The following is a 21,151-nucleotide window of genomic DNA, read 5'->3' as shown; positions in this document are numbered from 1 at the left end:
CCCAGGAGGCAGAGGTTGCAGTGAGCCGAGATCACACCACTGCACTCCAGCCTGGGTGACAGAACAAGACTCTGTCTCAAAAAAAAACAACAAAAAAAGAAATTAGAAGCAGTAATTGCTCAATAAATGGCAGCAACTGTTGCTGCTGCAGCTGAGTCCAGGGCTGCAAATGTCTATATAGGGCTCATCAGGATACATCAGGGCCCATCAGGAATTTCCCACTGGAGGTCACAGGAGAGTCTGAAGGGATTTCACACACAGCCCTGCTGCTGCCTGGGACTTACTCTGACCTAGTCTAGCTCCACAGTCAGCACAAGCCAGCTCCAGGCATGCCCACTTCCTGGGTCCCTTGCTTGTATCCATCCTCTTTAACCCTGCCCAGACTAGACCCAGCATGATTCATTTGCAGGCTTAGTACAAGGACCAGGAATAGCTGAGATCTAGTTGTGAGCAGCCACAATCCAACCCAGCACATAGGGATTTGTGCAGTTTTAAGCTCCAGAGAGCTGTTTTGTGGTATCTATGCCAACACGTACTGCAGATACAGCACAAACCCAAATTGCCCCACTAGGTCAGGAAGCAGAGTTGGTGATATAAGCACCTAGGAGGTGGGGCAGCAAGACAGACAGGAAAGGTCAAGAAACCCATTAGCTAGAACTCCTTCCTTAGCCCTTCATCCTTCCCTGCTCAGCAGGGGAAGGTCTTGCCTGTCTTTTTGGTGATGATGAAAAGGGACACGCTTCAGAAATCCCAAATGTTACCTTTGAATGTAGGCGCCCCGGTGATGCCTATCTTTCCTCCTTACCTTTGATATCTTTTTTCATAATACTTTATTTAATGCTGAACATGTTACACAACGTATCAGCCCTCCGAGTTGTGCAATCCAGAAGGGCGACAGCACAGAGTAGAAAAACTGGTCTAACTTCAGTGAGACACAGATTACACAACATGATGAACAAAAGACCAGAAACAAATACACAAATATTCCCTTGGATTATGTAACTAATAAGTGGAAAACATATTTGATGGGAAAATTTAAAAAAAAAAAAAAGGTTTCAAGCTTATGCCCTGATCCTTCCTTCTTGGTTATGCAGTAAACATAAAAGTTTTCAGTAGTCTTTTCCCTCTTTTACACTCATGCTGCATTTCAAATTGATACTCTACACAGTGATGAGTAGAACCTTTCTTTCTTTATTATCTTTCATTACATGAAAGTGTTGTTAAGACTTCAAAACTGTATCACTTCACTCTTAATAAAACCACTTTTCAACATATTCAGTGAGTTCGACTATAATTTCACTTCCTTCAGAAAGACATGACAACTATCAGTAAGCAAGAATTACACTCTCACCTTCCTGTTTTTTTGTGTGTTTAGGGAGGGGTTGAAATGGTTAAGGGCTAGCCTGAGTTGGCACTAACATTGCTCTCATAGGAACTTTCAGAGGCAGTGGAATGGGATGTATGAACTTGGAGCAGGTAGACCTGGATTCTAATTCTGGCTCTATAGCTAACTTAGCCATCAGTTTAACCCTTTTGTGCCTCAGTTTTCTTCTCTATAAAATGGGACACAACTATCCTATGAAGCAAGTAAGGATGAGCACGCCGCACAGTGGTGAACCCAGCTTTCAGTGGAAAGCCCTGAGACGTTAAACACCCTTGGCTTCAAATCCCAGTCCTGTCACTTACAGTTAGACCTTGGGTTTGTCACTTTAAAATGCTGCTTCCCTCTCGGAGTCATAATCCATGCTTTCACACCTGTGCTGAGTATGAAATGAGAGGCCATCTGTCAAGTGTCACCAGAGGTGGCTGCTCCCTGCATGATGTGCCTTACAGGTAATTGTCACTCAGACATCTGCAGCATGAATGGCCCTGTAGATCACAGATTTGAACGAATTAGTCACTGTCTCTGAACACAGGTGCATGAGGCAGACTGCTTCTAAAGAACTTTAAAAGGGATTTATGGCCCACAGGACTCCGGGGCTGTAATAACTTCGGGTACATTAGGCATAGCTGAATCTATGCACTCTTGGGAGCGCTGACCATTCAGGGGGTTGGGGGAGATGACAATCTGGCCAACAGCTAGTGGCTAAAGCAGAAGCACCAACTCTCCACTTTTTGTTGATACATTTAGAACCCAGCCTTGCTCCAAAAAAGGGGTACCTGGGCTTAGTAAGAACCAGCCGCTCAGTGCTAGCAACGGTGGAACCCTGTATAGTGACCTCTGCTTTATTTCAGATCTGCGAGCCACAGGCAGTGGCCCCTCTGCACAGTACCTGAAAGGCCTGCTTTCAGGTCGAAGCGCCTTCTTGAGCAAGACCTGTACCTCAGCTGGCGACGAAAGGGGGACAGGGACACGACGGCGCCAACATTCCACGGCGGCCACCCCACAAGCCTGCGGTCGCGTTCCGCGGGGAGATGAGCCTTCGCTCGCCACGGAGACCCCTGGCCCTATGGCCGGCAGTTGCTGCGCTGCGACCCCAGCCTCAATATCATAGCATCCCCGCCCTCATCGCGTTTCGCAGAAAATAAAAATGCCTCGCCCTGCTAGTCAGCAATGGGAGAGTCACTGATCCCCAAGTTAGCGGTGGGAGTGGGGAAGCGTGGCCCCGGGCCCTGCTGGAGCCTAAAGACACGCGATTACAGAGGAGGACGAGCCAAACCGAGTCCAGATCGAGAGACCGGCGCCCAGATCTCGGCGCGGTTGGGCAACACTCAGCACCAGTCCGCAGAAAAGTCTAAGGCAGAGGAGAGCAAAGGGAGCCAACGCGGGCGCAAATGATCCAGGTGCAGCCGAGGCAGCGCCGCCGCCCCGGGCCTCGGTGTCCCGTTCTGCAAAGTGAGGACGAAGGATCGAAGTGTCTCCCCCACCCTGCTAGGGCTCTACAGGGAACCAGGCTAAAGCTGCCTGAGGCTCGGAGACCGGAAAAAGAGGGAAAGACAACAGGGAAGAGAAAGGGAGGAGTGGGTGGGAGACCCTGAGGAAATACGGCGGGGACAGGGTTGGAGGGTTTTCCGCCTTCCTCCTCTTCCTCCTACACCTGAGTTCTCACCGCTGGGCCAAGGCCCAGAGCCCACGGAGCTTAGGCACCAGTAGCCAAGCTTCTCCCTCCTCGCGCCAGTTTCTGCGAGGCACGGGGCAGACGGTGGGCAGCACAATCATGCCTGCCAGGGGTGCAAGGGGGAGAGGTCCGGCTGGAGTCCGAGGGCAGGTGAGCCGGCCTGGGGCTGGGCAGGGGTGAGATAGCCCAAGCGGGGAATCGCAGGGCGCCTGCGGCCCAGCCCGCGAGCCCCGGACGGGCCAAATTTTATTCCCCAACTTTGAGCAAGGGTAGGGGGTGTATGTAAAAAAAAAAAAAAAAGGAAAAAAAAGTTGCTGAACTTTTCCCCCAACTCTGCCGTAGAGGCGGGAGTGGAGGGCGGCGCCTGCACCGATTCGCCGGCGGCTACGGTCGGGAGGCTCGGATTGGCGCGCGGGGGCCGGGGCCGGGGCGAGCGGGCGTGGGGGAGGGGAGCGGCCCTCCCCGCCCGCGGTATCGGCTCGCGCCGGGAGCGGGTTAATTTCAAATCGGGGGCTTGGCTGCTCCTGGACGGTCACGCTCCCTCTGCCCGCCAGCCGGCCCGCCAGTCCCGGTCCCGGCGTCTCTCTCCGGCACCCACCTCGGCGCTGCGGAAAGACTGACTGACTGCCAGGTACGCGGGCTCCCGGGCCTGAGAGGGGCAGCGGTGCTGACGAGTCCCGGCTCAGCCCCCACCGGCTCCCGCCGTGAGGTGGATTGACAGGTCAGCGGGACGCAGAGGGGCGCGGCGCCCGGGCGACACGGCACCGGGAGAGGGCTCAGGAGGGTGGCGGCGGCGGCGGCGGCGGCCGTTTCCCGCCTCCCGCTTCGCCGGGGGCCGTGAGGGAGGAGCTGAGCTCCCGCGCAGAGGGGCGGGGGCGAACGAGGGGGAGGGGCGGGGATGCCGTGGTTCCGGGCGCGGGTTTGTCCGCGCTCAGGCCCCGCGCAGCTAAGGGGAGGCGCCGGCCACGGTCGGACTTTCCGCGCCAAATTTTTAAATCGAAGGCGGAAGGTCCGGCCCCGCCCCTGGCGCCGTCGGCCAATCGCAGGCCCGCTTCCGGCCCTCTGATTGGTCGGGAATTGTTGTCCTGGAAACCACGATGATGCTGTCCGGGAACTGTCGGGACTGCGGCGGGCGGACAGGGCCTGGGGGAGGGGCCTTTGGCCGAAAGTTGGGGGAAGTGCACCGAGCGAGTGGCGGCCGGGGGACTGTACCTGCTTGCCTTATCGGGCAAATACAGCCTTCCAAGGTGGAGTCTAACGCCGTGGTGTGAACTGGCCACCCGAACAGGGAGTAAATAGTGCTTTGTATCTTTAAGGAAGCCCTTTCCTAAATTAAAAAAAAAAGTCTTAATTATGAGACTCTTTAAATGCCCAACTGCATACTTGGAGCTTTGGGACTGAATTTGGAACTTTCCTGTCAAGCGACCTCCCACGACTTTACTGCTGAGCCTGTGCACGTGTGTGTTAGGGGAGAAATCCAGGCATCTAGATGCAGACTTGTACCCAGTTACTTGGGGTCGCGTGCGCTCAGCTGGGACCTGGGCTCGTGCGCTTAGTCCGGAGCCCTGATCTGCGAACAGGTGGGTGCTTCCTAAAGTATTTGCTGGGGTCCGGAGAATGGCTCGCCTTTTCTACAGATGGGAGAGGGCTGTCACTAGAAATTCCGTGGGTTGCTTGAAGTCTTAGGACCGCCGATCCGTTTGCTGAAGGAATTTACTGGCATTTGTTGGCGTTCTCCGCTCAGTGGGGCGATCTCTGGTCGAGAATAAAATGTAAATCTAGTTTGTCATTTTTCGTTAGGCTTTGTTTCCGTAGCCTCTTGTCCGTGAACGAATTTTCAACAGATCTTTTGGTTCTTGTTTTTCTCTAACTTTTTCTATTTCCTTTTTTCTTTAAGGATATTAAAACTTTTAGTACAATTGATTGGACTACTTGAACCATCGGGATTTGGGGAGGAACTCCAGATTTTTCATTTTTAAACTCTAAATGTATGAGGAATTTACAGAATGGAGAACGAAAAGGTACTTTATAACTTCAGTATTCATCATTGCAATTTTAAATTCAGTATCATCCTGATTTAACTCCATAATTTTTCCCTATCCAATGTGTTTTCTTAATGCCACATCCTTGGTTAGCCTCTGTAAAAACCTGGAAAAAATGAACCTTATAGTTTCAAAAATATATAGTTTAAAATATATACTAATTTAATTAATATAGTTTAAAAAATGAAAATTATCTTAAAAAGAAATTCAGTCTCCAATCATGTCAAATGCCCTTTCTGAATTCCAGTTGTTCAAGAATCCTCAGAAATGTTGTAATGAAACTAACAAATTTTATTATTCTTAAAAATACCTTTTCTCTCTTTATGTCTGAGACAGCTACCAAATCATTAAAAACTAGAAAGAGTGTAAAGGGGCAAACCTACCCCTCTTCAAAAATTCGTTAGTTTCATTACAACATTTCTGAGGATTCTTGAACAACTTGGAATTCAGAAAGGGCATTTGACATGATTGGAGACTGAATTTCTTTTTAAGATAATTTTTTACCAAATTGGCAGCTTATTTATGGGGTCTGCAAAATGCTCTGTTTAGGGGGCAAACATTTTGTAAAATTACAAAAGAATTGTCTGTGGGGGGTGTCCAACTACTAATAGGTTTAAAAAAGTGAACTTGCATGCACATTTCCTAATAGTTTTAGATGTTAGTCAAATAAGAGAATTACTATTGCTTCTGATAATCTGAGGCAAAGAAAAAGCCTATTCTCAGATCAGCACATCTCAGATGCACACACTGGCAAGGAGCTCCTGTTGGGTCCACCACACTGACTTCCATGTAAGAAGAGCACCATACTTGGAGTGAAAATATCTGGGTTCCACTCCTGTGTGACCTCTCTCAGCCTGCATCTTCTCTTCTGCGAGCTAAGAATGCAGGATTCCATGAACATACAAACGGAAATGCACTTGATAAACCCAAGATGTCACAACATGTCCCATTTGTCCATGTTCTTAAAGTTATTTGGTCTGCCTATTATTTTACTTATTGCTGTTCCAAGCATTTTCTTTAAAATAGATAAAGATGGGAGTAGTGTGTGAAGTCCCTGGTGTCCAAAACTGGAAGGAACATAGTCTCCATTAGCCTTATTTATGAACTGCTGTTAATTTACCCTTTTGTCTCAGTGGCTATCCTGCTTCTGCCAGGATCTAGCTTTGTGGTCTTAGGTAGCTGTTAGGTTGATGCAAACATAATTGCTGTTTTTGCCATTACTTTCAATAGCAAAAGCCACAATTACTTTTGCACCAACCTAATCATTTTACTTCTCTGGGCCCCATTTTCTCTATCTGTAAAATGAGGGAGTGGATGTTCAAAGAGCAGACTTTTCTGGTCAGAAATCCTGCTGTTGGACACTCTAGATTTCCCTGATAAATCTGACCATATGCTATCCCTCACTCTTGTCTCCTTGTCTCTCTGACTCTTCGGTGGTATTTTATTTAGCACCCACTGCATGCAGCCATTATGCTAGGTGGATAAGAATTTCTGCCCTGTAGGCCTTTACTTATTACAGTGCCATGAGTAAACAAAAGTCATTTCTGGGAGTTTGATCATTTAACATTGTCAGTCCAATTAGAGGAAGCTGAGTGAAGGGCATTTGGGAACTCTATACTGTCTTTGCTTCTCTTCTCTAAATCTAAAACTATTTCAAAGTACAATTAAAATTATAAGTCCTAACTAAAGTTGTTTTTTCAGTGGTTGAAACATAAGGTGAAAACATTTATGCCTTATTGCAAAATTAAAAATGGGAAATGTAATTATTAGAATTGACAATACACGTCACATGACCATTAGAATACAGTTATTAATTTCCTCAACTCTACAATCTCATTAGACATTTTTTCCTTGGCATGATTCTATTCATTATTCAATTTCTAGAATCCAAGCTGTCTGATAAATCCTGTTTTACCATGGATTTAATTATTTACATTTTTTAAACCAGGAAAATCTCTTTTGTGAGCCACATAAAAGGGGACTAATGAAAACACCTCTGAAAGAATCCACCACAGCAAATATCGTGTTGGCAGAGATCCAGCCTGACTTTGGCCCTTTAACCACACCTACCAAGCCCAAGGAAGGCTCTCAGGGAGAGCCGTGGACACCGACAGCCAACCTGAAAATGCTCATCAGTGCTGTGAGCCCTGAGATCCGCAACAGAGATCAGAAAAGGGGTTTGTTTGACAACAGAAGTGGACTACCTGAGGCCAAAGACTGTATACACGTAGGTTTTCAGAGGACTGGTTGGGGGTCGGGGGGGTTGTAGCTATTAGAGAAGTGCCAGCAATTTAAAGCATCACCGCCCGAAGGCTGTTATTAACTTCCTTCGGAGCACCAGAAAGGTTTGGACCCCAAGAAATATAGCACTGGGAATTCTGAACCTTTGCGTTATTTTCGTTTCAGGCTTTCCTTTCAGGTTTGCCAAGCATTTTGTACTGGCCCCCCTAACCTTTTCTCCCATCCAGACTTTGCAGCTGTTGAAGCTAAGCGTGTGTAAGTCGGTGTTAGTCATCGAGCACAGATGCCCCTAATAAATCTGTCAAACTTTATTTTAGAATAAGACATTGTTTACCTTTTCCTTTGTAGGAACACTTATCTGGAGATGAATTTGAGAAATCCCAACCAAGTCGAAAAGAGAAAAGTTTAGGATTATTGTGTCATAAGTTCTTAGCACGATATCCTAATTATCCCAACCCTGCTGTGAATAATGACATCTGCCTTGACGAAGTGGCAGAGGAACTTAGTAAGTATGCAAAGAACTCACTGAAAGAATTAATAATTAAAGTGGCTTTATGGACTTAACTCCTTCAGACCCCCGCTCATCTAGCCAGTGTTTGTAAATGACACAAATAAGCCGGCATGGAAATTTTCTATCTCTAAAGCCCTCTTCTAATATAAGAATGAAGGCAAGTAGTTGCAAATTTCAGCAAATCTTGGAGGCAGAAAGTCACAATGGAGGTTGCTTCTGACTACAGTTGTCTGTGAAGCTTTAAAGAAAGGCAATATTGTCTCATGACTTGTTTCACAAAGTTACAACTGTGAACTTTTGCTTCATTGCTCTCCCTTGCTGTTCTTGAAGAATCAGGCTGATGAATGGTTATCTTCCTAGTTGACGCTGAGGACCAGCTTCTGTGAGTGGGAACAGGACCTGTGCACTCCTGGACCTTCAGCACTATTCTGAGGACTAGTTTTCTGAATGTTTTGTGTTGGGCACAAGTTATTCCTCCTGCCCCTTTTTACTCTGTTCAAAGACCTGAATCTATTTGGAGCTAAAAAGGGGCCCGTGGTGAATTTGGGGTACCTTTGGAGTCATGTGGGTATCTTAATTTAAACCTGTGAAGTGATGTGCTGTGCAAGATAATACATTTTAATACAAAGCAATCACCCTGTGAAGAAAAGTTGCCCTTCTAATACATGTTTGTAAATATCAACTTTATTTCACATTTTAAGAATATACCATTTAGATTCATCTACTTTTCATATATGCTTAATGGTAGCTGGGTAGGATATACCTGTTAATTCAGCAAATATCTATTAATCTTCTACTACTATGTGTCAGGCAATGTTGTAGGAGCCTGGGATACATCCATAAACAAAAAGGGCAAAATCTCTTCTCTCTTAGAACCTATATTCTAGTGGGGCAATAGATACTGAGTAAAGGATATAGGAAGTAAGTAAGGATAATACATGCTAGAAGGTAACATGCATAGTGGAAAAAATAAATTATAGATCAGGATCAAGGGATCAGGAGTGCTGGGGAGGTGCTTTGCCATAAGTGGTCAGATCAGGCTTCGTTGAAAAGGTGACATCTGGGCAAGGACTTGAAAGAAGCAAGGTAGGGAGCTGTAAGGACATCAGGGAGAAGGGTTCCAGGCAGAAGGAACAGCCAGTACAAAGCAAGTGCATATCTGGCAGGTTCCAGGAAGAGCAAGAGGTCAGTAGGATGCACCCTTATTAAAATAGTGTTTTATTGATCACTTTTCCAGAAAGGCTGATCTCATCAAGTATTTAAATTGAAATTAAGTTTCTTGAACGAAGAGAATTCTAACATTACAGAATATTGAAAACCCAATTTAAATAGATAGATGAGAGTCACAGAATTACTAATATCATATTGTTAATGGTAGCTAGAAAGTAAGCAAAATTAGACCCAAAAAGGCATATTTTATTTTTATGTAAGTTTTTAAAAACTACATCATGGTTTTTGTACTTTTCTGATATCTCAGCATTTTGTTTCTATCTTATGATCATTATAGATGGGTGTGTGTGTACGTGTTTGTATTGGAAGCGGTTGGAAGGTGTGAGATGTAGAGTTTTAAAGACTTGGTTTGCTACTTACTAGCTCTTTTGGAGTGAGCTACTTAGCTGGTCTGAGCCTCTGTTTTCTCATCGTTTTTTTGTTTTTGTTTTTGTTTTTTGAAACGGAGTCTCGCTCTTTCGCCCAGGCTGGAGTGCTGTGGCGCGATCTCGGCTCACTGCAAGCTCCGCCTCCCGGGTTCACGCCATTCTCCTGCCTCAGCCTCCTGAGTAGCTGGGACTACAGGCACCCGCCACCACGCCCGGCTAATTTTTTTGTATTTTTAGTAGAGACTGGGTTTCACCTTGTTAGCCAGGATGGTCTCCATCTCCTGACCTCGTGATCCGCCCGCCTCGGCCTCCCAAGGTGCTGGGATTACAGGCGTGAGCCACCGCGCCCAGCCTTTCTCATCCTTTTTAAAGTGCAGATCATAATACCTACTTCACAAGTTTAGGGTGAAAACTTCCTAAAGCTGTGTAGCACATCTTAGGCCCTCATTAAATGTTGCCTTTCTAATTCATATGGTTTGTGCCCTTGGAAAGCAAGCACATGTCTTTCTCACCTTCACAGTATTTGTTGAGTGTGTTCACTTACAGTTAGGAAAGTGATATTATCCAGGACCTACTGACTAATAAACCATGGAAGAAAAAGCTATTCAATTCTAAACACGTTACAAAAATCTGTAACACACAATTGCACATTCTTTGTAGATGTTGAACGTCGACGCATTTACGATATCGTGAACGTCCTAGAGAGTTTACATATGGTGAGCCGCCTCGCCAAAAACAGGTACACTTGGCACGGGCGACACAATCTCAACAAAACCCTTGGCACCTTGAAGAGCGTCGGGGAGGAGAATAAGTACGCCGAGCAGATTATGATGATCAAAAAGAAAGAATATGAGCAAGAGTTTGACTTTATTAAGAGTTACAGTATAGAGGATCATATCATCAAATCAAACACTGGCCCAAATGGACACCCAGACATGTGTTTTGTGGAACTCCCTGGAGTGGAATTTCGGGCAGGTGAGAGATGGTAGTGAAAACTCCAGGCGGCATGGCATTTGTCCTCTGTCTTAAGGAAAAGGTTCTGTGGAGAACACGGCTCTAAAGCTACTGCTGCCTTTAATGTTCAGATGCCACAGTTGTCAGCTGTATGATCAGGTGGTAGTATTTTTAGCCTTGTTACTTTAGAAGTCACTTGTCCCTTTATGAATTTTAATTCTCTAATCCTCATCCTTCTCTAAAGCTTCTGTAAACAGCCGCAAAGACAAGTCTTTAAGGGTAATGAGCCAGAAATTTGTGATGCTGTTTTTGGTGTCAACGCCTCAGATAGTAAGCCTAGAAGTTGCTGCCAAGATTTTAATTGGGGAGGACCATGTGGAAGATTTGGATAAAAGCAAGTTTAAAAGTAAGTGTCATGACTGCCATGGATTTTTGAACCTATTCTTAAACAATAAAATCTCAGTCGTAAACTCATTTCCAAATTAGGAAACATAGGTGCATAAACAGATCTTCTCTAATTATGTTTTTATATCTTCACTTCTCCCCAGAAGCCATGATAATATTGATTTAGCTAACTTGTTATGATACATAAGTATCACTACTCTTTTTTTTTTTTTTTTTTTTTTAGACGGAGTCTCGCTCTTTTGCTAGGCTGGAGTGCAGTGGCGAGATCTAGGTTCACTGCAACATCCGCCTCCCGGGTTCCAGCAATTCTCCTGCCTCAGCCTCCGGAGTAGCTGGGATTACAGGTGCGCACCACCACGCCCGGCTAATTTTTATATTTTTAGTGGAGACGGGGTTTCACCATGTTGGCCAGGAGGATCTCGATCTCTTGACCTCGTGATCCACCCACCTCGGCCTCCCAAAGTGCTGGAATTACAGACCTGAGCCACTGCGCCTGGCCAAGTATCACTACTCTTATTTGACACATTGCTTGATTTGATATTGTAACGTTGTTCTCAAAAGTAAACACGGCCAGGCGCGGTGGCTGAAGCCTGTAATCTCAGCACTTTGGGAGGCCGAGGAGGGCGGATCATGAGGTCAGGAGATCCATACCATCCTGGCTAACACAGTAAAACCCCGTCTCTACTAAAAATACAAAAAAATTAGCCGGGCGCGCTGGCGTGCACCTGTAGTCCCAGTTACCCAGGAGGCTGAGGCAGGAGAATGGCGTGAACCTGGGAGGCGGCGCTTGCAGTGAGCCGAGATCGCGCCACTGCACTCCAGCCTGGGGGACAGAGCAAGACTCCGTCTCAAAAAAAAAAAAAAAAAAGGAAACACTAGAAGAATCTGTTCTGTGTAAGCTATAAATGAGAGTAAATTGTAAAGTGGGTCTGCACCCTGGTCTCCTTCCACCGATGCTGATTATAGAGGGTTTATAAATGACTCATAAAATTGTCCCCAGAAGTGACCTGCAGCACAGGTAGTCTGCCATTTTGAAAGAATGGTTTTAGCTAGACTACCTGCTCAAAATTGGGAAGGGACTGTAGATTGGATTCCTAACAAAAGAGCTATGCCCTCACCATTACACCAGACTTTGCAGGAAGGGTGTGGAAAGAAGTGCTCAGAGGATGGGGAGGAGCACTTGGCTCGGGAGATCGGGAGATCTGCAATTTCAGAAAACACGTCCTGATACTACTGAGGGGTTACTTGCCTTTTGTGAGTCACCGGATAGTTTTCATCTTTGTTTCACTGGTTAGTCATAGCCTTGAAAACTATTCCAGGAACTGCAGAGGTGTAAGTTACTGAATCCCCAGGGAATTCAGAACCTTCTGATATGGCTAGGAAGGAGACTCGATTTGTAATTTGTACTATCAAGAGGGCAGTAAAAAAACAGACTTTTTGTAACAAAACTCTTTAAGATATGTGAGGTTTGTCAAGTTCACAGATCTATGTTTTGCATGTTACATAGACAGTATTAAAAAATTACACATGTTGATGGAGTACAGAATTTTCCATGCTGCCATAGTAAATAAATTTTGTTATATAAGCTATTACAAGCAGAAAAGCAAGACATTTATCACAGATACTTTTACTTCTCTGTTCATAAAATTCTTCTGAATCCTCATTAGAAGATACCCAGGAATGGTGACTTTATTTTTGAAACAGTCTGTAACATAGTTTCAGATGGGGTGATCTCATCAAGTCGTTTTTCCTTTGTCAACATATGCTATTGTCATTTCAACATTGAGTACTAGCAGTAATTGAGTCTTTTAAATATTTAAAACTTTTTTATCTTAATTAAAGTTGTATCACCAGAAGAACTTAAAAGGAGGCAGATGTTTCTCTGTCTGACATTGATGGTTAAGACAGCTCTTAGAGTATACATGAAGTCCTTCTGAAGGAAAATTCTTTGATCTTTTCATTATTCCATTAAGTGGTATATATACTTTTTTTCCCAGCAAAAATTAGGAGGTTGTATGATATAGCTAATGTTCTGAGTAGCCTGGATCTTATCAAGAAAGTTCATGTTACAGAGGAAAGAGGCCGAAAACCAGCTTTCAAATGGACCGGCCCAGAGATCAGTCCAAATACCAGTGGTATGTATTTTTTTCTTTCACCCTTTGCTTTATTATTTGTGTGTGTGTGTTTCTAATTTTTAATTTCCAGTGTGTGTTGTTCCCCTCCCTGAGTCCATGTGTTCTCATTGTTCAACTCCCACTTATGAGTGAGAACATGCAGTGTTTGATTTTCTATTCCTATGTTAGTTTGCTGAGGATGATGGCTTCCAGCTCCATCCATGTCCCGCAGAGGACATGATCTCATTTCTTTTTATGGCTGCATAGTATTCCATGGTGTATATGTACCACATTTTCTTTATCCTGCTTTATTATTTTGAATTAATGCACATTGGGAGATATTTTCCCTTCCCCTTCCTACTCACCGCCCCACATGGAAAAGATATATATGATTGAAAAGATGATTCAAGATGAATGGCAATATAGAAAGTTTGGCTACTGGCTCCATCAGCTAACCAAGATCCATAACAACCTCCCACCCTGTGTTCAAGAAGTAGAATCTGTATGTGAAAGGATTCGGAAAGTTGAAAGCACCACAAAGCATAAAACACTATTGCTGCTATGCGGCACAGTGACCACAACAGAACCTGTGCCCATTGAGAATATGAAATGAGTTCACTCTGGTATCAAAGTAGATATTTCTAGCCTTCATCTTAACTCTGCGATGCTGACATTTTGCATTCTACCAAAGATCCCCACCCAGAATCATTGAAAATGACAAGAACGTGGGCCATGAAGACAGAAGGAAACTTAGGTTCCATTCCCAGCCCTGCCACTCTGGCTTTGCGGCCTGAGACAAGCTACTTCTTCGAGGATTAGTTTTCTCATTGGTGGAATGGGAAGAACAATGGCACCTCAGTGGAGTTACTGTGATTTTGGTATAATCTCAGAGAGAGGTCCTTTGGTGCAGGAATTTGGAGTGAAAGTTCTGGGGCCATATTGACCAGGTTCATATCCCAGGCCCACATGCTCCCAGTTGAGAGACCTTGAGCCAGTAGGTTAATGTCTGTGTGGGTCAGAGCTCTCATCTCCGACACAGGGCTGCATTTCTTGAGGAACAGTTACCTCATGGAGCTGTGAGGATCACCCATATTTCATCAGATCTAAGACTTCACTGATTGTAAGATGCACAATTCTTTCTATATCACTAAGAAAGAAAAATCACTAATAACTACACTCTAGCACACCACTGGTTATAAGATATAGTGCAGTTTCAGAAATGCTAATGTAGGAAATATTGTGTCTCAGAATCCATTTAATAAGATAAACAAGGCTTTCTCTGTAAAGCCCTTAGAACAGTGATAGGCACATGGTCGGTGCTCTGTAACTTGCCACTTTTATTCCTAAAATTGTTTTATTTCATATCCCAAAAGCAAACTGAGCCATCCAGCTTTTAATACACAGACGTTTTCTGTTTCAGGCTCCAGCCCAGTCATTCATTTTACTCCCTCTGATTTGGAGGTGAGACGGTGTTCAAAAGAGAACTGTGCCAAAAACCTCTTTTCCACACGTGGGAAACCAAACTTTACTCGACACCCATCTCTTATCAAATTGGTAAAGAGTATAGAAAGTGATCGGAGAAAGATAAATTCTGCGCCCAGTAGCCCTATCAAGACCAACAAAGGTATGTTTTCAGGAATGTCAGGGATCTGCTAGGAAGAATTCCCTTTTATCTCATTTTTTCAGCTTACTTGATCCTTGCAATAGTTGTCAGAGAATTATTTCAATATCTATATACCCAAACCCTCTGGAAGCCTAACTAATGCATAAATTTAAAAAGTCATGTGTGGGGTTTATTGTTTAATCGCTATGCAACTTTGAGGGGAGGTGCACACTTTCTGTTCCTCTGACTTCAGTGAGGTTTCATCTGTGTGAACATTTGTTCTTTAGCTTTGACCGATGCTCTCTTCCTTTCTATTTTACCAGCTGAGAGTTCTCAGAATTCTGCACCCTTCCCAAGTAAAATGGCTCAGCTCGCAGCTATTTGTAGAATGCAGTTAGAAGAGCAATCAAGGTAGGTTGGCAATGCTCTTTAATAACAGGATGAGTTACTTTTACATTACATTGTTAGGATTACTTATTTTATGTGAGAAGAAGCACTAGCCTTGAACTGGAGAGCTAATCTTTTCTGTATCTCATACTCACTCATTACAGAAATTATCTGCATGTTCCATAAAAGCGTGGCTTCAATATGAGGCTTAAAGCGGTAGAACAGTTCAGAAAAAATGTATATCCATCATGTCGTGTATTAAATCTTGTCTTTCAGTGAATCCAGACAGAAAGTGAAAGTACAGCTGGCAAGATCTGGACCCTGCAAACCAGTAGCCCCTCTGGACCCCTCAGTGAATGCTGAGATGGAGCTGACAGCACCGTCCCTCATCCAGCCCCTGGGAATGGTTCCCCTGATCCCCAGCCCCTTGTCATCAGCAGTGCCCCTGATCCTACCTCAGGCCCCTTCAGGCCCATCCTATGCCATCTACCTGCAGCCCACTCAAGCCCACCAAAGTGTGACGCCACCCCAAGGCCTGAGCCCAACGGTGTGCACCACCCACTCTCCTAAAGCTACTGGATCAAAAGACTCCACAGATGCCACCACTGAGAAGGCAGCCAATGATACCTCAAAGGCCAGTGCCTCTACCAGGCCTGGAAGCTTGCTGCCAGCACCAGAGAGGCAAGGGGCAAAGAGCCGAACCAGGGAGCCAGCTGGAGAAAGAGGCTCAAAGAGGGCAAGCATGCTCGAGGACAGTGGTTCCAAAAAGAAATTTAAAGAGGACCTAAAAGGACTTGAAAATGTCTCCACAGTAAGTACAGCCTTGAACTGCACAAAGCTTTAGGAATTCCCTAGTCTATTACAGGAAGATTGGTGGCTTGTGAAATTTACCGAACAGCATTCTCTCAGAAGACAAGAAACTGTTCCTTAGCATCCCATAATCCAAGTGAGGCCCTCAACAGCTAATCCCCTGGCTGGGATAAAGGCAGGGACATTTTTAACCTTTGGGGGAAGGGATTATTTGCTCTCTTTTTAAAGTACCATGGGTGGTTGTCCTTAAGTCCATTTCTCCATCACACACTGGAATGCAAACACCTGTCATGAAAGTCTTAAATAATTTACAAGCAGACGTAACCCCAAATGAACGTGTGGATGCGTAGGGTTCCTGTAACTCCTGCTTTCTGAGTCATTACCTAATGTTTGTTTGATGTCATGTAACTGGCATCTGTTGCCTAGAAGATAAATTGCTCCCCGTTTTTACTTTCTACCTAAAATTTAAATCAAAATTTCTATTTCATGTAAATAGAAAAATCAAACTGATCTTGGCAAATTGTAGATATAGTTCATGTATTGGTTTCTAGAGATTTTGACATGCTAGACAAATTTTTTTCCTAGGTGGAGATTAGTTCAGGAGGGAATTAATATTTATTGGATGCCTACCCACATATAGCAGACATAATAGATATTAGTCACTTTTACATACAGTATCTCATTTTTCTCCCTTAGGACAATTATATATGAGAGACATTACTGTATCATCCGATAAATACCACTAAATGTGCATTTTGCCCCTGCTCTTAATACAAGCTATTTTACTTCTCTATGTCTTATTTTTCCGCATCGGTAAAGAATTTATTCCACCAGTTTTTCCTCATCACCTACTGGATATAAAGCACTGTGCTCTGGATCAAATCTAACCCAGCACCTGCCTTTGGTGGCAGTTGCTTTTGGGTACTTGCCTGTGGGCATATGATAGTTTTTGTGGGGTTAAGTGAATTTATTCCATGATGATACACATAAAAGGGTTTGATCCTTTTAAGACGTGTTATAAGCTGAAAGGTATTATCTGTTACGTTGTTATTAAAGAGGAAGCTTAGAGTTTGTCAAATCTTCCCTGAGGATGGCCTCATGGTAACCACTCAAAACGTCTATTATCTTACATAGTATCCTTTTGTATTTAATGTATATACCAAGTGGGAAATCACAAAGTTTCAATATTCTGGGAGGTCCATAACTTCTTTTGGCCAATGGGTATGATTTAATAATGGTCTCCTGTTGCTTACGTAGTTATTCAGGATTAGGATTTTCAGTGGATAGATTTTCCATATACTCCTGCTTCTTTTTTATATCTCTGCAACTCTAACCATTTCTTTTTTCTTTTGAGACAGGGTCTTACTCTGTCACCCAGAATGGAGTGCAGTGGCATGATTTTAGCTCACTGCAGCCTCGACCTCCAAGGCTTAAGTGATCCTCCCACCTCAGTCTCCCAAGTACCTTAGACTACAGGTGTGCTGCCATGCCTGGCTAATTTTTTATTTTTTGTGGAGATGGGGTTTCGCCATGTTGCTCAGCCTGGTCTCGAACTCCTGAGCTCAAGCAGTCTGCCTGCCTTGGCTTCCCAAAGTGCTGAGATCACAGGCATTTGCCATCATGCCCAGCCCACTTTAACCATTTCGTTTTACTATGGCCTGAGCAAAACAAAGACAATGAGAGATTCATGTGTTAATTCATTCAACAAATTTTTACTGAGAATTTATACTTCTAGGGGTGGAAAGAAGATAAGTATGCAAATAAACACAAACATATCAGGTAGTGAATGATAGGAATGAAGATGACATGATAGGAGGAAGGGGTGGAAGGGCTACTGTAGGCTAGAAGAGTTCAAGTTCAAATATGTCAGATTCATTCGGCAATTTAATAGTTCTAATTATTTTATAAAAAAGGGAATTGGCATAGGTTAAAAGATTCTATAATGAATATAGTTTGTTGGAAATTTAAAAATTATTATTCTATTATTGTGGGTTTTACTGAAGACTTGAAAGAGTTAAACCAGCAGTCAGAATAATTTGTACCATGAGAGAATATAACTAAAGCTAATAGAGAGCAGGTCTTCATAAAGCACCTAAATTTGCCCCTTAAAAATTCTCTCTTCCTGCAGTTTTCAAGGCACCTACTAGTAGAGATTTTGAGTGGGACCAAGTACCTAAGAAACAAAATTAAAAGCTTGTAGTGTACTTATAGCTTTGTGGATTCTGAATTTCCTGGTTCCCAAGGAAAAGACCTATTAACAACTAGATTAAACTTGTTTTGACAGTGGAGAGAAGAAAGGTCTGAAGGAAGAAAAAAGGAGGTCCCTAGTTTATAAGAGTGGTTTTTAGCTCTTGCCAGTCCCGCTCATGGTAAGGCTAAAGCAGACTTTTCATGCAGTTCAGGCACCCGTGTAAACTTTTTCTGTTTGGAAAAGTACAGTGATCTAACAGGCATGTTGGGAGGTACATGCAACCCTACCCTTGGGCCTTTTCTAGTTGCAATATAACTTTATTGCCTAAAGCTTTTGTTCAATGGCATGTGCGTCTCTAATATGAATTAATCAGTTCTCTTATTTGTAATTTTTTTAACTCTGGTGTACTTTGCGTATTTTAAGACTGCTTGTTATCATTAGAGCAAGCAGTACTAGAAAGAAATCTTTACTTATATAATTTCTGTTTTAAATCAGGGGCCAGCAAACGTTCTTTAAAGGGCCAGATAGTAGACATTTTTTGGGTTTTAAGGCCATATGGGCTCTGTTGCACCTAGTCAACTCTGCCATTGTAGCAGGAAAGTTGCTATAGGCAGTACATAAATGAATGAGTATGATTGTGTTCCAATGAAACTTTATTTATAAAAACAGGCAGGGAGTGGGAATTGGCACATGGCCAATAGTTTAGCCCCCTTTCTCTAAATCAATGTCATTTAAAGTGTTTCCTTGGAATACTAGTCCTCCTTAACTGCCTACTGAAAATATAGTTGCCAAATAGTTTGGGAAATGCTACCTGCTGTGTGCCCCACTTGGAGAATTTTAAGGCATGCCACCATTAAAATCTCTTGGAAATTCTCTAATAAAGACACCATTTGACTTTGTTTAATTCAGTATTTTCCAATTATTTTTGACCAAGAATCAGGTAATGCCTGTTTGCAACCCATGGACCTCAGGTCCCTCAGAATGCCCTTTGGGAAATACCGTTCTATATAATTCAAGAACAATCAATTACTACTACATCATACCAAGGAGTCCAGTAGCAAGAGTTAGGTTATCAGTTTAAGAGTGGTGTGCTGGATGAATCCTTACCCCTAAGCAGGGTCAGTGCCATCATCCAAAGGTGTCCTAAGACCACAGGTGGCATTTAAGAAACGTTCTGTATTATTCGGGGCAAGCATTGGAAAGGGTGGGAGGGTATTCTCCTCTAGGAGCCAGGTGACCAGCCTGCCTGCAGCCCACTCCGCTGGAGGCTTTGGTCCAATGAGGCAACCACCAAGGGATATCAGTCCTGAAAGAGGCACGTGGCCATTTTTCTTCCTGTATTTGTGTGTAAAATAAACCCTTCCTCCTTGTTTTCTAGACCTTGTTCCCATCAGGATACCTAATCCCTCTCACGCAGTGCTCATCCCTGGGGGCAGAGTCCATTTTGTCTGGTAAAGAAAACTCAGGTGCTCTTTCCCCAAACCACAGGATTTACAGCTCCCCAATTGCAGGTGAGTGCACATAAAACACTAACCAGATGTGGGCCGGTCTCAAGTTCACTTAAGCCTTGTCAACTTCTTGGATAAATGCCTGTGCTTTTAAGATATCTTCCCCCTTTTCCTTCCAGGTGTTATTCCAGTGACATCATCTGAACTCACTGCTGTTAATTTTCCCTCTTTTCATGTAACACCTTTGAAGCTAATGGTCTCACCAACTTCCGTGGCAGCCGTACCTGTCGGGAACAGCCCGGCTCTCGCTTCAAGCCACCCTGTTCCCATCCAGAACCCAAGCTCAGCCATTGTAAACTTCACCCTGCAGCACTTGGGACTCATCTCACCCAATGTGCAGTTGTCTGCCAGCCCTGGGCCTGGAATCGTTCCTGTGTCTCCAAGAATAGAGTCTGTTAATGTCGTACCAGAAAATGCAGGCACTCAGCAAGGAAGGGCCACCAACTATGACTCACCAGTCCCAGGCCAGAGCCAGCCAAATGGACAATCAGTTGCTGTGACAGGGGCACAACAGGTGAGAGGCTTTCTACTTAATTTAATTTTTCCTGGAATTACTAAGCCCCAAGTATCCGTGTCATAAGAGATTTGCTTTTGCTTTTCCTCTTTGGAGCGGGAAAGGATGGGAAAGTCAGGAGATTGAAGGCCTACGTTTCTTCCAGAACCCAGGAAGAGTGTCCAAGGCATCCTTATTATTGGGTTATCATGAGATTTTTGTCTCTCCCCTAACAAAAATAATTGAGAATGTAAAACTCACCAAAGCTTCCCTCGCCAATTTCAAGATACGCCAGTTTCCCAATGTGCAATACATTCATCCAGCCCAATCTTCCAAGTCTGGTAAGACTATGTACCTGTGTGTGGTTGACTTCTTTTGTCCATTCTTCTCCTTCCAATCAGCCTGTTCCTGTGACACCCAAAGGGTCACAATTAGTGGCCGAAAGTTTCTTCCGTACCCCAGGTGGACCCACCAAGCCAACCAGCTCATCCTGCATGGATTTTGAGGGTGCTAATAAAACCTCCTTAGGAACTCTCTTTGTCCCACAGCGAAAACTGGAAGTCTCAACAGAGGATGTCCATTAATCAACAGATGTTGGCTTAGTTTAATTTTCTAAAGAGTTGTTTAATAGAGAAAATGTACACAGACTGATTTGGAGAACACATTCTCTGAAAATACTGTAAATACGTTGGGGATTTGTTCAATGTGAAATCAGATACTTGTTTTCATACATACATATATATACACACACACACACACACACACACATATATTTGTATAAAGCTAAGTTTAGCTTTCAATCCTACAAAATAAAAGTAAAATGTTGAACTCTAAGATATATTAACTTCTAGGGGGAAAAATCCATTATTTTAGCTATGCCTATACTATTATGCAAAGTAACTGTATTAAAGTTTACTTCCCTCTAAGTAAATATGCTTGACATGCCTAACACAGCATTCCCTTAAACATTTTGCACAAAGAAAATGCTGTGTGATGTATAATGTTGTATTTTTAAATAGGGGTATAGCTATATTTTTTGTAATTTCTTTAATCTGTTGTTGCAGTGTATCTTTTTGTAAAGTTTGCAACAATCCTCAATCAAGTCTATGGAAAAATTATTTATAAAATGTATTTTTAATCATAAGTTGTTCAAATTAAAACTTTTCTAAAATATAGTTAGCATTTTCATTTGGCTGGTTAAGGCACTGTTGGGAGAAAATTAAAATTTACCTAAT

General features: G+C 43.6%; 1 protein-coding gene and 1 long non-coding RNA gene across 7 annotated transcripts in view; one reads left to right on the top strand and one right to left on the bottom strand.

Annotated features, from left to right (window-relative positions):
* The window catches only part of LOC109028924 (uncharacterized), a 71,234-nt gene extending 67,348 nt beyond the window's left edge, over positions 1-3,886 (bottom strand). For 2 of the 4 annotated variants that reach the window (XR_008669493.2, XR_008669494.2), the window contains exons 1-2: positions 3,658-3,757; positions 1,687-1,869 (exon numbers count right to left, since the gene is read on the bottom strand). This is a non-coding gene — a long non-coding RNA (uncharacterized lncRNA). Of the gene's footprint in view, positions 1-1,686; positions 1,870-3,657 lie in introns of all 4 variants that reach the window. The other 2 variants (XR_010135448.1, XR_010135449.1) reach the window with 2 other exon arrangements.
* E2F8 (E2F transcription factor 8) lies at positions 3,506-20,750 on the top strand. Of its 3 annotated transcripts, none has more exons than XM_055354967.2 (13): positions 3,506-3,690; positions 4,957-5,080; positions 7,050-7,328; positions 7,691-7,847; positions 10,112-10,426; positions 10,650-10,811; positions 12,808-12,945; positions 14,345-14,548; positions 14,851-14,938; positions 15,191-15,725; positions 19,294-19,426; positions 19,543-19,937; positions 20,318-20,750. In XM_055354967.2, exons 2-13 carry the CDS (start codon positions 5,066-5,068, stop codon positions 20,498-20,500), a joined length of 2,604 nt encoding a protein of 867 aa, XP_055210942.2. In that variant the 5' UTR covers positions 3,506-3,690; positions 4,957-5,065; the 3' UTR covers positions 20,501-20,750. The 3 variants fall into 3 exon arrangements, with proteins under 3 accessions (XP_055210942.2, XP_030872267.2, XP_018892968.2); XM_031016407.3 differs by having other exon boundaries at positions 3,563-3,780; XM_019037423.3 differs by lacking the exon at positions 3,506-3,690 and adding an exon at positions 4,216-4,639.
* Positions 20,751-21,151: the final 401 nt, after the last annotated feature.

The sequence above is a fragment of the Gorilla gorilla genome, chromosome 9 (assembly GCF_029281585.2).
Source record: "Gorilla gorilla gorilla isolate KB3781 chromosome 9, NHGRI_mGorGor1-v2.1_pri, whole genome shotgun sequence".
NCBI lineage: Eukaryota > Metazoa > Chordata > Mammalia > Primates > Hominidae > Gorilla > Gorilla gorilla.
This window is presented reverse-complemented; position numbering and strand designations above follow the sequence as displayed.

Bases quoted from the DNA above. Each gene is read 5' to 3' on its own strand.
- E2F8 (XM_055354967.2), top strand. The intron at 7,329-7,690 runs GTAGGTTTTCAG...TTTCCTTTGTAG, and splicing joins AGGCCAAAGACTGTATACAC to GAACACTTATCTGGAGATGA. The intron at 14,549-14,850 runs GTATGTTTTCAG...CTATTTTACCAG, and splicing joins CCCTATCAAGACCAACAAAG to CTGAGAGTTCTCAGAATTCT.